Genomic DNA, 16,152 nt, shown 5'->3' on the forward strand with positions numbered 1-16,152 from the left:
TTTTGGTGAGCTGACGTGATGTCTGGGCAGGCAGCCAGCCCAGACTCCAGGTGTGGTGGGGTCAGGGACCCTGGGGCGGAGCAGGAGCATCCCAGCAGTGCTGAGTCCAAGGTTAGGGCCAGGAGAGTACCTTGCACAGACTTTTCTCAAAAGGTATTTCCAGACTGGCTTTCACCCTTTTCTGTGCTATTAAACGTGTGAGGATCATGTCCAGGAGCTCCCTGGGATGTCAAGGCTCCTAAGCCAGCCCAGGTAGAAGTGGGGATCCAAACTCCTGAGATGAGACCACCATGGGGCAACCTGGAGGTGTGTGGTGGGATGGGGAGGCACTGACTGCTAAAGGATTAACAGCTGGACAGCAGGACCCAAAAAGCTGATTTTGGGGGATCTGGGGAAGCCTTGGGCTGTAACATAAGAGGGACTGAGTCAGGCCAACATGGCATGGGCAGCTCCAGGACCTGCCACCAAGGGTGGCCCTGGGACAAAGTGACATGGGGGGCAGGAGGCTGAAGGCAGGGGCAGGGATGGACAGAGGGGTTCTGGACAGACAGATGAACCATCTCCTGCAAGCTGGGGCTCTGGGCGAGAGGTTGATGATGGTGTTTGGGGTTTGTGAGCTGCTCATGGGCACACAACTTCTCCAGTTGTCCGGGGCAGGGCAGTCCCAGTTTCCTGGGCTGCATCCAGAGCCTTTACTAGGAGCAGGGAGAGACCAGGGTGGGAGATTTGGGGGCTGCTGATGTCCAGGGGCCTCTGAGCCACGCACAGGTGCACCCCCCCCAAGAGAGAGATCCCAGATGTGGAGGCAAAGGGCCAGGGCTGGTGGGCACGGGCACGGCGAGGGGGTCTCGGGCAACACTGCTGGGCTCAGCTCGCTCCACCGGAGCTGTCAGGAGAGTTTAGGGCACGATTCACTTGACCAAACACAGGCTCCTGTTCAAGGAGAAGACAAAACACAGCTGGACTCTGCTTCCTCCTGCTCCCCCAGCTCCGTGCAGGGTCTGGGGAGGGGTAAAGATGTCCCCTGTTCAGTGGGGTGATGCAAGAGCAGGGTGTCCGTGGGGCTGGCACACCCTGGCATGTCGAGGGATTGGGGCCGGTTGGTACCTGGAGTGATGCTGTGGGCACTGGGGTGTCCAAGGGAAGGGTGGGAGCCTGCTGCTGGGCTGCCAGGGCACCTGGCACTTTTGACATTCCCACCACCCTGTCCTAGGGCTGCGTGGGTGTGTCTGCCCCGGGCAGCTCCAACCCTTCTGCTCCACGACTCCCTTCCCTCCCCACTGCCAACTGAGGGAATGCGGAGATTAAAATAAAACAAACCAGGCGTGTTGGAGCCGGGCTAAAAATGCCACGAGTCACAGCTAATGAGCTCCATAAATCACACTGGGCTGGCACATGGACACCAACCAGGAGCTCTGCATGGTCTCACTCCACCCTGTGCATGGCCTGGGCCGGGACACTCTCAAAAGCTCGGTTTCCCAAAAATGCAGCTGAGAGTGGCTGGGCTGGGATGTGACCGCCTGCAATACACCCTGTCCCAAAATCGTGGCCCCAGCTCCAGCTGCCTAAATAACCCCCCATGGCTCAGGCAGCTCCCTGACGCCCCACGGGCCTGGGAAGAGAGGTTGGGGCTGGCAGATGGGTGACAGAGGGACCCAAAACTGAGGGCTCGGAATGAATGGGTGCCCCTCTGCAAGGGGAAACCCAGATAAGGCACTTACAGGGCACGGGGTGCAGACACCCAAGAGAGAAATGTGTAGAAATAGAAATGTACAGACACAGAAAGGAGGGAGAAAAGCAAATAGGGCATCTCAGAGCTCCTTCTGAAACCAGGGTCTGGCAGCTGCCAGAGCCAGCCTTGGAGCACCTGGACACCCTGCCCGTGTGCCCTGGACACCCAATCCCAGCATTCCCACCCCATCTGGGCCACAAGACCCCGGAGCTGCCTCCCAAAGATCCTCAAAGGCCACGTTAGTGGGTGTTCATCAGGAGTGCTGCAGGCGAGTGGGGGCTGCAGACACTGCTGTGTGGGCTGGAAGTGATGTCTCCATCTGTGGATGCCACGGACTGGGGACAGCCCTGCCTGCCACCTCACATCCCGTCACCTCTGACTCCCACGGACCCCTGTGGCTCTGAACCCCCTCCCCAAACCATGGCCTGGTTGGTGGCATGTCCCAGGGCTGGTCCTGAGCCCCCATGTCTCCTCTCTCTGTGCAGGTCCAGGCGTCGCTGGAGGAGCAGAACTTCACGGAGCTGTGGGGGAAGAGAGCCAAGGAGCTCTATGGCAACATCTGGAGCAACTTCACAGACCCACAGCTGAGGAAGATCATCGGCTCCATCCAGACCCTGGGACCCTCCAACCTGCCCCTGGACAAGAGAGAGCAGGTAGGGGAGGTGCCAGCAAAGCCCTGGGCACTGCTGGGTGCTGTGAAACCCCTTAGGGGAACTTTTTCAGAGCATGCAGACTCTGCTGCTGACCTGCTGTATTTTGGAGGGTGTCACTGCACAGGAAAGGCAGTGATGGAGGGGGGAGATGGGGTGCTGTCTCCAAGGGATGTGGGGTGCCAGCCCTAACCTCAACCTGGAGCTATTCCAGCGGGAACTGGAGATTTCCTGCTTACACAGAGAGTCTTGGGCGTCACCTGGAGACGAGCCAGGCTGTGCCCACGGCCAGGGCCAGCTCTCCCGACCCCTCGGGGCTCCTTAGGGATGCAGCCCCCTGAAAAAAAGGGGCTGCTGCAGCCACCCAGCTCCTGAGCCACCCGTGAGACAAGGAATGCCCTGGTGACACAGTTCCGTGCCAGGGACATCAGGACATCCTGAGCCTTCCCCATCACAGTCCTGAGCTTTCAGGGCAGTTTGCCTGAATTTTGATTTCCATGCATGAAAATATTGCCCAGGCTGAGGCTGGCAGACACTCACCTCTGCATGAGTGCGGGGACCGTCCCCTCCGTCCCGACCCGCGGCTCCCTGACAGCCATTCCCACAGAAACCCCGGCAGAGCCCGGGGATACAATCCTTTCCGGAGAACTGCTGGCGCCGGTTCCTTCCAGGAAACCCATCCCTGCCTTCTCCCAAATAACAGAGAGCATCATGTCTCCTCCCTGCACATCAGTCATGTCTCGCCCATCCCTGGGCAGCTCCGTCCCACTACCCCCATCCCCATCCCCATCCCCTCCGCCCAGCCGGAGCAGAGGGATGGGAGCAAAGGAGAGAGACAGAGCAGAGGAATTTCCTTCCCTGGGAATGGGTTTCCCGGGCATGTTCCAGGAAACCTCCCGTTGCTATTGTTTGCTGTTGTTGAAGTTCACAGGAAAAAAAATCCCCCTCCTCCTCCTGCTTTTCTTCTCGTATTTTTTTTAACCCGTTTAGATAAACAGGCTGTGCCGTGGCCCCGCTGACAAACAGCTTTATAAACAGCCCCTCTCCAGAACACCACTGTGCAGGGATTGTCTGTCCCAGAGAGCCTCCCTGCTCCCACCCTATCATGGGTGCAAAACCCCGGGGTGATAACACACTTATCTCACCAAAAACGTGCTGTGTAAACACAGCGATCCTTCTCCGCATCCCTCCGGACACACACAGCCTGTAGGTCCCTCCTGAAGGGTCGTTCCTGTCCTCTTCCAGCCCCAACATCTTTTCCTTTCCCACAGTACAACACCATCCTGAGCGACATGGACAAGATCTACTCCACGGCCAAGGTGTGCCTGCCCAACGGCACCTGCTGGGATCTGGAGCCAGGTACGGTCCCTGTGCCCCCAATCCTGCGGGGTGCTGAGCACCCCATGGCCATGGCATGGTCCCCACATCCTCAGCGGGTTGGGATTGGCAGATCCCACCCCAGGGTGAGGATGGGTCTGGGTGGTGGTGGTGGCATCTCTGCAGCGCTACTGTGGGATGTGCCCCCTCCTCCTGTCCCTCTCTCATGTCCCACTTGTCCCCTCTGTCCCAGACCTCTCGGACATCATGGCCATGTCCCGCAGCTACAAGAAGCTGCTCTATGCCTGGGAGGGGTGGCACAACGCCGCAGGGAACCCGCTGCGCCCCAAGTACGAGGAGTTCGTGCAGCTGAGCAACGAGGCCTATTCGGCGGATGGTACGAACCCGGGGGGGATGCAGGGGGTGGTCAGGGGTCAGGGGTGGGAATTGGTGCTGGGACAATGCCCTGCTGCTCTCTCTCCCCACCCCACATGCAGCCAGACATCCAACTTCTAATTTTCCCCAGTGCCAGCACTGCGGGAAAGGGGCAAAAATCCTACTGATGATCCCTGGTCCCAGCTTTTGGGGGTGGGTGGGTGGATGGGGCTGGAGCCATCTGTCATCCCTGTCTCCCTGGCAGGATTTGAGGACACAGGCAGCTACTGGCGCTCCTGGTACGACTCAGACACCTTTGAGGATGACCTGGAGAGTATCTACAACCAGCTGGAGCCGCTCTACCTCAACCTGCACGCCTTCGTCCGGAGGAAGCTCTATGACTACTACGGCCCCAAATACGTCAACCTGAGGGGTCCCATCCCTGCTCACCTCCTGGGTAAGAGATGGGACCCCCCCAGCCTGTGCCCAGGGGTGCTGGTGGGGTCAGGGGAGCACACAAGGCCCTAATGGGACAGAGAGGTCCCGGTTGTCACCGTGTTTCTCTTCTGACCTACCACCAGCTCTGCTCCAGCTGTTTTCTCTTCTCAGGGAACATGTGGGCTCAGCAGTGGAACAACATCTACGACCTGATGGTCCCCTACCCTGAGAAGCCCAACCTTGATGTCACGAGTGCCATGGTGCAGCAGGTGATGGGCTGAGGGACTCACTGGGGGCACCAGGGGCAAAAAAATAGGGGTGTTGCCCAAGGCTGGCCCATGACATTGACCCCATGGGAGTGGTTTACCTGCATGGGGGACAGCAGAAAAACCGTGTCCAGAGGGGAAGGGACAAAGAAATGACCTCACTTTGGCAATGACCAAAGAGGCAGTGGTTGGGCAAAGAGGAAGGGCAGTGCAGTGGGATCGGTGCCAGTCCCAGGGTAGGGGGCTGTGTCCACACCATCCCACAGCTCTGAGTATCCCTGAGGCATCAACCCTACTCCCTTCTCCTGTCCCTGCCAGGCACCAGCACCATTGCTCGGTGCTTCTTAGGAAGTCCATACCAATTCTGGGGCTGGGACTCCCCACCACAGGGAGAGGGGCTGGTACTTGGTCCCTTGGAAGGATCCCCTTCATCCCTGTGGTGCTGGGAGAGCACCAGGGGCAATACCCTGCACATGGGCAGCCCCTTCCTCGGCCATAACCTGCTGCCTGCTGCCCACCAGGGCTGGAATGCCACCCACATGTTCCGGGTCTCAGAGGAGTTCTTCACCTCCTTGGGGCTGCTGGAGATGCCCCCCGAGTTCTGGGAGAAGTCCATGCTGGAGAAGCCGACGGACGGGCGGGAGGTGGTGTGTCACGCCTCGGCCTGGGACTTCTACAACCGCAAGGACTTCAGGTCTGAGGGGGCCCCAGGGACACAGGGCTGTGGAGTAAGACCCTCCTCCATCCCCCTCGGTGGTCACCTTTTTGGGGACCCACAGCCTAGCCCCTCAGCCCAGTCTGGCACCTTCTGAGGCAAGGTCTTGGGTGACCACACTGTCCTGCCTTCCCCTCCACTGGGTCTGTCCCTTAATCCATGGGGCACTGACACCTGCTCCAGGACTGTGGAGGGTCCTTCCCGTGGAGGGTGTGCACAGACAGCTGTGGTCTCTCCCCCAGCTCAGGCAGTGCTGTTTTCACCACAGGATCAAGCAGTGCACGTCGGTGACCATGGAGCAGCTGTTCACGGTGCACCACGAGATGGGCCACATCCAGTACTACCTGCAGTACAAGGACCAGCCTGTCTCCTTCCGCAGCGGGGCCAACCCTGGCTTCCACGAGGCCATCGGGGATGTCCTGTCCCTGTCTGTCTCCACCCCAAGCCACCTCCACACAATCGGTCTCCTCAGCAATGCCACTGAGGATGAAGGTACAGCAGCCACCCTGGGGAGCTGGGTGGCCTGGAGGGCTCAGGCACTGCCTGCGGCACTAGGAAGGGTTTGGGAGATGCCAGGGTGGGCTGCAGTCTGGCAACACAGCCCAGAGTAGGCACAACACCTTGTCTCCATAGGTCCTTGCAGGACCTATTTTACCTCCATGGGTCCATGTAGGACCTATTTTGTCTCCATGGATCTAAGCACAACCCCTTCTTAACTCCATGGGTCCTTGCAGGACTTATTTTGTCTCCATGGGTCCTTGCTCAACCCCTTCTTAACTCCATAGGTCCTTCTAGGACCTATTTTTCCTCTATGGGTCTATGTCCAACCCCTTCTGTCTCCTTGGGTCTTTGTAGAAAACCCTTCTTGGCTCCATCATCTTCTTCACCCCTGAGGGCAGGGGGGATGCCCTCCAGAGCTCGTCTGTGCCGTTCCTTTCTCCATTGTAGTCCTCAAACCTGCAAACAACATCTTTGTGCTTGATTGGCTTTGACCTTTCCAGCATTCCCTCCCTCCCTCCCTCCCTCCCTCCCTCGCCAAGAAACATCCACCCCGGGAGCTCCCGGTGCAGCTCTGCGGAGGTGGCACCGAGCACTTCCCTGCACAGTCACGAGGACAGTCAGGGGGTGACATGTCCTCCTGCCAGCCAGTGAGGCAGAGCAGGACTTATCCCTGCAGGGCACTGCCTGCCTTGGCAGGAGCCTGTCCCCCCTCCCGACGTCTCTCAGCCGCCACGTCGGAGCAGACGGCGGCAGAGGAACCTGAGCTCTCCCAGACCTGCCCCAGGCTCTGCTTGGCGGAGGAGGGACGGCACTGGGATCCTCCTGCCGCGTCATTAAATACGTTTTATGATGAGAAAGACATCCCAGCAGCCAAGAGTGTTGGGCCAACGCTGCATAAACAGCACGGAGCAGATGGTCCCTGCCTCGAGCCATCGCTGCCCAGCCAGCCAGCCCTTGGCAGGCTGGCCACCATAGTGGTGGCAGCCAGTGGACCCTCAGGGCAGTGCTGCCAACCCCTCTCTGGCCCCACAGCTTCAGCTGGGTCTCCATCAGGTCCTTCTCCGACCTTCCTTCTGCAGGTTTTCTCAAGGGGAAGAGCAGATGTCACCACCCCTGTGCTCCCCGTGATGTGGTGGCTGCACATGATGTGACTCTTGGGGGTGGTCCTATGCAGGGCTAAGGGTTTGACTCAATTATCCCTATGGGTCCCTTCCAACTCAGCATATTCTGTGATTCTGTGACTGTCCTGGAGTTGACTCCAATTCTGGGTCTAAACCTCCAGAGTTTTTGCAGTGGTGTGACAGCCCTGCAGATCATTCCCCCAAAACCCCCTCACCCTGAGGCCCTGGGGCGAAGGTCTGAAAAGTTAAACTCACCGAAGACCTCACTCTGAGAGCTGGGCTAAAGGCAAGGGGACACCACACTTGTCACTGTCATTGTCCCCACTCGGTAAAAGGCACGTGTTGCCCCAGGTAGGAGCTGTATCTACAGAAACCACCTGTGTCCTACACAGCCTTCTCAGGAGCAATGTTATACGTTGAAATGCCGTCCCCACTTCTCACCCAGGTCTGCTCACCTTCTTGCCCACCTGGTGGCCATAGACTTGTCTATCCAGACTCCTTCCCAACCTGGTTCAGGCTCTGTTTTTCACAGAGAGCAACATCAACTACCTGCTGAAGATGGCCCTGGAGAAGATTGCCTTCCTACCCTTTGGCTACCTCATCGACCAGTGGCGCTGGAACGTGTTCAGTGGCCGCACGCCCCCGAGCCGCTACAACTCCGACTGGTGGTACCTGAGGTACAGGACACTCACCGAGGGTGGGTGGGGGTGTGGAAGCCTGGGGTGTGCAAGGAAGGTAGGCAGGAAAGAGGAAAGGAAGGAAAAAAAGGAAAAAGTAGCCGTGGAGACGGCTGGAGAACAATGGATAGATGGGTGGGTGGGATGGATGGGTAGGCGAGTGGATGGATGGACAGAAATACATGGAATCACACTCTGATTGGCCAGATTTCTTCAGCACTGTGCCATCCTTTCCCATTCCCTGCCTTGATTCTTCTGATCCCTTATTATTTCCGTGCTCATGCTGCTGTTCTCTGTTGTCTGCAGAACCAAATACCAGGGTATCTGTGCCCCTGTCACGAGGAATGAGAGCAACTTTGACCCTGGAGCAAAGTACCACATCCCTGGGAACACCCCTTACATCAGGTAGAGGAAGTGTTGGCAAGGGGGCTGAGTTTTGGGGCGCAGTGGGTGGGGGCTCAGCCCTGTGGGCAGGGACTGGGATGTGCTGCTCTGGCTCCAGACGCGGAGATCACCCAGCGATTGGGACCACAAATGGTGGCGTTGGGCTCTGGGACTTGTCTGCTTCCCTTTGTCCCCAGTTCTGACCTTCCTGGGCCTCCTTGGCAGGTACTTTGTGAGCTTCATCCTCCAGTTCCAGTTCCACAAGGCGCTGTGCGAGGCAGCCGGACACAGCGGCCCCCTGCACACCTGTGACATCTACAGGTCCAGAGAGGCTGGAGACAAGCTCAGGTAGGGACAGAGGAGGGTTGGGACAGGCACTATGGGCAGATGTGTGCATGGAAGCAGATGGTGTGTGAAGGAAGGAAAGGAGAAAGGAAGGAAGGAATAGTGGCTGTGGTGGTGGCTGGAGAAATAGCTTTGCAGATGGGTGAATGGATGGAAATACATGGAAACACCCCCACTGATGGTGGGGTGAGTGGTCCTCACCAGAGTATTGCTCTTGTCCCTGCCACGAGCTCCCAACCAGACAAGAGGTCACTAAAGCACGTTTGGTTCCTGATGACTCCCTGGGTGTGAAATGTGTGAGTTTGTGATGGGGAGTCCTCAGTCCCCACATGCAGGACAGGTGGTGGCTTCAGAGGCAGTTTCATGTCCCACTCAGGAATAGCATCTTCAACCCTTGTGATGCTGAGATACCATCACTGCTTCTCTGCCATCCATTCCCTGGCCTCATGTTGGCTCTTGCTGTCCCACTGCTCTGCAGGGAAGTGTTGAAAGCTGGGTCTTCCAAGTCGTGGCAGGAAGTCCTGTTCAACTTCACTGGCACGGATAAGATGGATGCTGGGCCCCTCCTGGAGTACTTCAGCCCTGTCACCACGTGGCTTCAGGAGCAGAACAACAAGACCAATGAGGTGCTGGGCTGGCCTGACTTTGAGTGGCGTCCTCCCATCCCTGAAGGCTACCCTGAAGGCATTGGTAAGGCTGCAGCTCCATCCCAGGTCTGGGGAGGGGCAGGAAGATGTCCCCAAGGGACACCACTAACCCTCAGTGCTGACAGGGGGCTCTGCAGTGGGTGGGGTGGTTCCCATGGCAGGAAAGAGAAATAACCAGCTCCAGTGGAGTCCCACAGGGTGTTGCTTCTCAGGAAGTCACTGATGTACCATTATCTGAGGCTGTGGTCCTGCCACTGTGGTGATGCCGTCAGTCATGGTGTGACAGCATCTGAGCTGCATCCTCTCTGCTCATGTGGGAGGGTCTAGGGCATGCAGTTTGTCCTGTTGTCCCATCCTCTGTCCGGTGGATCACCCCAGCAGTGCCCATCTGCACCATTTCTTGGCATGGGTTGCTCTCAAGTTGTGGCATCGGACCTGCAGTTCTGGGAAAAGCTCAACCATGGCTTCTCCATGGGGTAGTGCTCTTGCAAAGAGGAGGCTTCTCCTGACCTTCCCCCCTTCTCCCCCAATTTATCTCCTCCTCTAGACAAAATAACAGATGAAGCACAAGCCAAAGAGTTCCTGGCCGAGTACAACAGCACAGCTGAGGAGGTGTGGAACGCCTACACCGAGGCATCCTGGGCCTACAACACCAACATCACCGACCACAACAGGGAGGTCATGGTATGGCAACAACCCCGGGGCTGTGCAGGGAGAGCCAACAGCCAGGGTAGGCAGCTGGAGCCCAGGGCACCTTTCAGAGGAGCTCTGAAACCCAGGGCAGCCTCTGCCCCTCGCCCAGGGGTGACGTTCTCACCCTTTTCCATGAAAACCCTCATCGTTCCATGAGGTGCCCGCAAAGGCAGCCGTGGGGAGGGTGTCAGTCGTGGGGTGCTGGGTGATGTTTCTAGTGATGGCCTGTGACTCAGGGACCTCAAAGTGATTCCTCTTCTGTCCTCACAGCTGGAGAAGAACTTGGCCATGTCCAAGCACACCCTGGATTATGGCATGAGGGCCAGGCAGTTCGACACCTCCGACTTCCAGGACGAAAGTGTCACCCGCATCCTCAAGAAGCTGAGCGTCATCGAGAGGGCAGCCCTGCCTGAGGATGAGCTGATGGAGGTGAGCAGCAAGGGGACAGAGCAGGACGGGGTGTCCCTTGCCACTAACTTGTGTGGACACACAGGCTCCCCCCAAAATTTAGGAGGTTCCATTGGGCAGCCACCCCCTGCCCTTGATAAAGGTGATAGCTTGGTACCTTCTACGCACAACCAAGAGCCTCATCTCCAGGTTTTCCCACCCAAAGGTTGCCCTTCCCAGGCTGCAGTGGGGCCTGGATGTTTGGGTGACAATGGCACATTGCTTGTTGGCCCCAGGCCCCCTTGTTGCCTCCATTTGGGGTCACACTTGGCCATGGAAGGGACCAGAGGAGAACATCTGAGAACACCTCAGTGGGCTGTGATATTGTCCAATACCAGGAGCAAGGATACCTTGTTTACATGACCTGATTTCCTTTGCAGTATAACACCCTCCTCTCAGATATGGAGACCACGTACAGCCTGGCCAAGGTCTGCAGGGATGACAAAACCTGTCTCCCACTGGATCCTGGTAAGATCTGACAGGGTGTCCTGGGAGGCACCTACACAGGCCCAGGAAGGAGAGATTTTTTAATGAGGGCATGAAGAGAGGTCATGAAGGGTCCTTCCACCTTCTCTCAGGTGATGGCCCCTGAGCAGCACGTTGGCTCTAGCACCATTGTGCCAGCTCAGCCCAGCCCAGAGCATCACTTTGGCTTCATTGCTCTCTCTTCAGACCTCACAGACATCATGGCCACCTCCCGGGACTATGACGAGCTCCTCTTTGCCTGGAAGGGCTGGCGGGATGCTTCTGGGAAGAAGATGAGGAACGACTACAAGCGATACGTGGAACTGAGCAACAAGGCAGCCGTGCTCAATGGTCAGTGCCCTGCTCCCTCAGAGCCCACCATGGTCCTAACCCCCTGTGAGCAGAGGACTGGGCTCTTCATCCAACTGGGGGTCGTAATCCTAAAGGTGTGGAGGTCCCACTAACTCCCATGAGCTCCACTGTCTCGTAGACATGGAGGGACCTGGGGTGCCTGAGCAGCAAGACAAGACTCATGCCCAAGAAGGGCAGTGTCTGACAGCTGCTGCTCTTGCCCTGCCACAGGTTACACAGACAATGGGGCCTACTGGAGATCCCTGTATGAGACATCCACCTTCGAGGAAGATCTGGAGAGGCTGTACCAGCAGCTGCAGCCCCTGTACCTCAACCTGCACGCCTACGTGCGCCGGGCCCTCTACAAGAAGTACGGGGCAGAGCACATAAACCTGAGGGGGCCCATCCCTGCTCATCTGCTAGGTGAGGCTGGGCTGTGTGTCCCACCAGGGATGGGTGCCTCTGAATCTTGCCAAGAGCTGAGGCTGGTGCCTGTTCAGCTCTGGCTTGAAGGGCGCAAAAGGTCCATGGGATGGGTCTGCAAGAGGGACAGGTCCGCCTCCAGGGAAGCGCCCGACAAGTTATGAATGATGCCGTCATCAGCACGTCAAGCTGCATCGGTGTGCACCAGCGGCAGGATCCTGACAGGGCAGGGACCAGGTAGGGTGGTCCACCTGTGCAGGAGAAGGGAGTAACTGGTTCCTTTTGCTCTCCTCTCCCTGCCTTCCTCCTCTCATCCTCCTGTCCTTCCCAGGCAACATGTGGGCTCAGTCATGGTCCAATATTTTCGACCTGGTGATGCCTTTCCCGAATGCCACCAAGGTGGATGCCACCCCAGCCATGAAAGAACAGGTCAGTGCTTTTCCAAGCTGCTCTGGGGAAGCCCCTCAGGACCCAGCACCCTTCAGCTGTTGACAGATGATCTGATGTTGCCAAAAAAATCAACACCTCATCTCTATTCTCTCCCCACCTGGATATGCCGATGGCTGGATCCAGCTCCAGCTGATCCCCAAGGATCCCTCTGCCCAGAACAACAAGGCTATCCCTGGCTTCCCATCCTTCCCACAGCCCCTGGCACCCCAGCATCCCCCATTGCCCCTCACCAGCCCCTGCTCTCTCCCCAGGGCTGGACAGCCAAGAAGATGTTTGAGGAGTCAGACCGTTTCTTTACCTCCCTGGGCCTCATCCCCATGCCCGAGGAGTTCTGGAACAAGTCCATGATCGAGAAGCCGTCGGACGGGCGGGAGGTGGTGTGTCACGCCTCGGCCTGGGACTTCTACAACCGCAAGGACTTCAGGTGCCCGTGGGGGGCAGGTGGTGGCCACACCTCGTGTGGTGCTGGGGCAGAAACCGGCACCTTTGTAGAACAAGGGCACGTGGGCTGATGCCACCACAGTGTCTCTTGCACTGGGGCTGTGGCACCCCCACTATGGCACTGCCACTGGTACCCAAAGTGCTGGCACTGCTGGCAGGTGCACCTATGGTGGACGGAGGGCAATCAGTGCCTTCCCTGCCCTGCCCTGGAGAATGGAAAACCCAATGAACAGGGACAAGGAAGGGGCAGGGTCAGCAGGAGATGCAGGGGAAGAGAGACACCAACCCCATGGAGCAGGACCAGCCCAGCCTGGCATCACGTGTGGGGTGGGAGCACATGGGAAGGGAGGCCAAAGGGAAAAACAGCTCAAGGGGATGTGATGGTTCCCAGAGATTTTCCCAGCAGCACTGCCCTCCCTCCTCCCCCAACCCCCATGTCCTGGTGCAGGATCAAGCAGTGCACGGTGGTGAACATGGACGACCTGATCACGGTGCACCACGAGATGGGCCACGTCCAGTACTTCCTGCAGTACAAGGACCAGCCCGTCTCCTTCCGGGATGGGGCCAATCCCGGCTTCCACGAGGCCGTCGGGGATGTCATGGCCTTGTCCGTCTCCACCCCCAAACACCTGCACAGCATCAATCTGCTGGATGAAGTCAAGGAAGACCAAGGTGAGCTGGGAGGGGGGCACCACACAGCAAATGTGGGTGTGCTGATTGGGAACAGCTGGAAATGCAGAGGGCCAGGAGGGGCTGGGCAGGGTGGAAGGGGTCAGGGACATACGTGGTGGCCTTGTGTGCATGGAGGGGACAGGACCTGTTGGGGCCACCCTGCTCTGGGGCAGAATGACCCATTTAGGGTGGAGGGATGGGTGCAGCACTGCCTTGCTCACACCTCCATGCCCTGGGCAGAGAGTGACATTAACTACCTGATGAGCATTGCCCTGGACAAAATCGCCTTCCTGCCCTTCGGGTACCTCATGGACCAGTGGCGCTGGAAGGTGTTCGATGGGCGTATCAAGGATGACGAGTACAACAAGGAGTGGTGGAACCTCAGGTATGGCTGAATTCAGACCTGTCTCTGAGGCAAGGCCTTGGCCTTCATCCCCCTGGGTGTTTTCTCCCTGTGGTGCAGTTGGCTGCAATGAGACACGATGGGATTCACAACCCCTCACGCTGTCCCCATGGTGTCCCCTCCCATTTTACTTCACCCTTTTCTCCCCATGCTGGGCTAACTCTCCCTCTCTGGCCCAGGACGAAGTACCAGGGCTTGTGCCCACCAGCACCGAGGTCTGAAGATGACTTTGACCCTGGGGCAAAGTTTCACATCCCTGCCAACGTCCCCTACATCAGGTGAGCAAGCAGGGCTGGGGCTCGAGGGACACCACCTGGACACAGAAGCCTGGGCAGCTTCAGGGATTCTGACAGAGCTTCTGAGGAGAAGGTTGGATCTGGGGGTATTTCTCCCTATCTGAGGAAGACAGGCTCATCCACCCAGGCAATCCTAAGACACACAAATGGGAGAAATGGCCCAGCAAGTTGGGCTGAGTTGATGGAGGTGCAGCTCCAAAGCCAGGGATGCACCTCCAGACTGGGAAGGTGCAACCAGAGAACGAGGGGAGGGCACATCCTCTCTTGCACATCCACCAGTAGGGTCTGTTCCCATCTCCTCATCCCTCTCCACCAGGTACTTTGTCAGCTTCGTGATCCAGTTCCAGTTCCACCAGGCTCTCTGTAATGCAGCCGGGCACACGGGTGCCCTGCACACCTGTGACATCTACCAGTCCACGGAGGCTGGGAAGATCCTGGGGTACGTGTGTGGGCAGGGCAGAGCCAAGGTATTTCTGTCCCCAAATACCTCCAACCCAGCCCAGAAAGACAGGAGGCAAGGCAGCCCCTGCTCATCCCTCCCACCCCTGCCCAAGCATGGGATGCTCCAGCCCCTGGGGTGTGGGGAGGGGGTACCTGGGGCAGGGGGTGCCTGGGGCAGGGGCACCTTGGGCTGGGCCCTGGGGCTGTGATTGCAAAAGCAGCCACTAGATGGTAGCTGGGCCCCTGGCAGGTGGAAGGCTCCCTCCCTCCTCCTCCTCCTCCTTCCAGCCCCCAGTTCCTTGGGGAAAACAACCCCCTTGCTTCCAGAAAAGCACCTGCAAAATTAACCCTTTCACCCAGGAACTGCTCTGCATCAGGCTGGAGTCTCTGGAGGGCTTTAATCCATGCAATCCCCCCTTTACCCACAAGTTAACCTCCTTCCCTGTGCCTTGGGCTGGCAGCCCTGTGGTCCTGAGGGCACAGACTGTACCCAGGCTGCTGATACCAAGAGCCCCAAGGGAAAGGGAAGGGCTGGCAGCCAAGATTGTGATGGGGAACACACTGGAGCTCATTTCTCCTGCCACAGGGATGCCCTGAAGCTGGGTTTCAGCAAGCCATGGCCTGAGGCCATGCAGCTCATCACGGGGCAGCCCAACATGTCAGCAGAGGCCCTGATGAGCTACTTTGAGCCGCTCATGACATGGCTGGAGAAGGAGAATGAGAAGAACGGGGAGGTCCTGGGCTGGCCCGAGTACAGCTGGACTCCTGACTCAGGTATGCAGGGCTCAGCCAAGCACAGCAGGTCCATGACAGGGCAGAGCTCAGCCCTCACCAGGGCCATGATGAGATGGACCTGTCTTGGTGACCCCTGGCCACCCCAAAACCCACAGGGCATTTGGGTGCTTCTCCCTGATTTCTCCTGGTGCTGAGTCTAAAGGGCATCCAAGACACCAGCAAGGGAGAGCTGGTGAGCCCAAAGCCACCACACCCACCATGTCTCTCATTTCTCCCTTTTCCAGCCACTCTGGTCCCAGATGGCTCCAGCAAAACTGATTTCCTGGGAATGTCCCTGACCAAAAGCCAAGCCTCGGTAGGCGCCTGGGTCCTGCTCGCCCTGGCGCTCGTCTTCCTGATCACCACCATCTTCTTCAGCGTCAAGTTCTTCTCGTCCAGGAGAAAGGCCTTCAAATCCAGCTCAGAAATGGAACTGAAATGAGGCAGCCACCAGCGGGGCAGCACGGACAGGGTGCAAGCACGGGCACTTGGCCAGGCTGGCAGCCATGCCATGGGCACACTTGCCAACAAAGCCATGGGTTTCCACAGCCCAGGACTCCTCTCTCCTATCAGGTCAGACATTTCTTTCCACTATGCAAGAGCCAAAGCAGAGAAGAGCTATTTATTTGACAATGTCTGCATCGGGGGAAAGAGAAATTCCGGCGCCGGCAGGCACGGAGCCGTCACGAGCTGCCCCTGTGCCCAGGGCTGGAGCTGGTCCTGCCTGGTCACCCACCAGCCAACTCTGACCTGTGGGCAAAGCCACAGAGACTCGAGTCGCAGAGGACAGTTTGGGGAGGGACAGAGCACGTTCTTCCCCCTGGTTTGCCTCTGCCAGGCTGTTCGTTTGCATGGATGAAAAATAAACCCATGTCTTGGCACCCTCCGAGCAGCAGCTCAGCTCCTTCTTGCAGGTGGGCTGGGATCTCAGCAGGACAGGGCTCTCCAGCTGCCACCCCAACCCAGTGCAAACACAAATCCCTGGGGAGCAGCCCAGCTTTGGGGCAACACACTTGCAGCACCCAGCTTCCCCCATCCCCAGCGTGAAAGCTCAGCATCCCCTTGCAGCATCTCCATCCCCCCCCGGAATCCTGGCTCCCATCACAGCTGACAGCTCGTGGGTTCCCT

At 58.2% G+C, this 16,152-nt stretch overlaps 1 protein-coding gene across 1 annotated transcript; it reads left to right on the plus strand.

The window, feature by feature from the left end:
- The first annotated feature begins 2,196 nt into the window (after positions 1 to 2,196).
- ACE (angiotensin I converting enzyme) lies at positions 2,197 to 15,896 on the plus strand. The gene is made up of 24 exons (XM_029964469.1): positions 2,197 to 2,385; positions 3,654 to 3,741; positions 3,953 to 4,096; positions 4,340 to 4,531; positions 4,684 to 4,781; positions 5,300 to 5,472; positions 5,762 to 5,985; positions 7,648 to 7,792; positions 8,099 to 8,197; positions 8,402 to 8,524; positions 9,000 to 9,211; positions 9,716 to 9,852; positions 10,132 to 10,290; positions 10,689 to 10,776; positions 10,981 to 11,124; positions 11,356 to 11,547; positions 11,879 to 11,976; positions 12,249 to 12,421; positions 12,887 to 13,110; positions 13,351 to 13,495; positions 13,693 to 13,791; positions 14,126 to 14,248; positions 14,837 to 15,024; positions 15,270 to 15,896. Exons 1-24 carry the CDS (start codon positions 2,197 to 2,199, stop codon positions 15,464 to 15,466), a joined length of 3,654 nt encoding a protein of 1,217 aa, XP_029820329.1. The 3' UTR covers positions 15,467 to 15,896.
- Positions 15,897 to 16,152: the final 256 nt, after the last annotated feature.

The sequence above is a fragment of the Manacus vitellinus genome, unplaced genomic scaffold, assembly GCF_001715985.3.
Source record: "Manacus vitellinus isolate BGI_N305 unplaced genomic scaffold, ASM171598v3 scaffold_72_pilon, whole genome shotgun sequence".
NCBI classification, from domain to species: domain Eukaryota; kingdom Metazoa; phylum Chordata; class Aves; order Passeriformes; family Pipridae; genus Manacus; species Manacus vitellinus.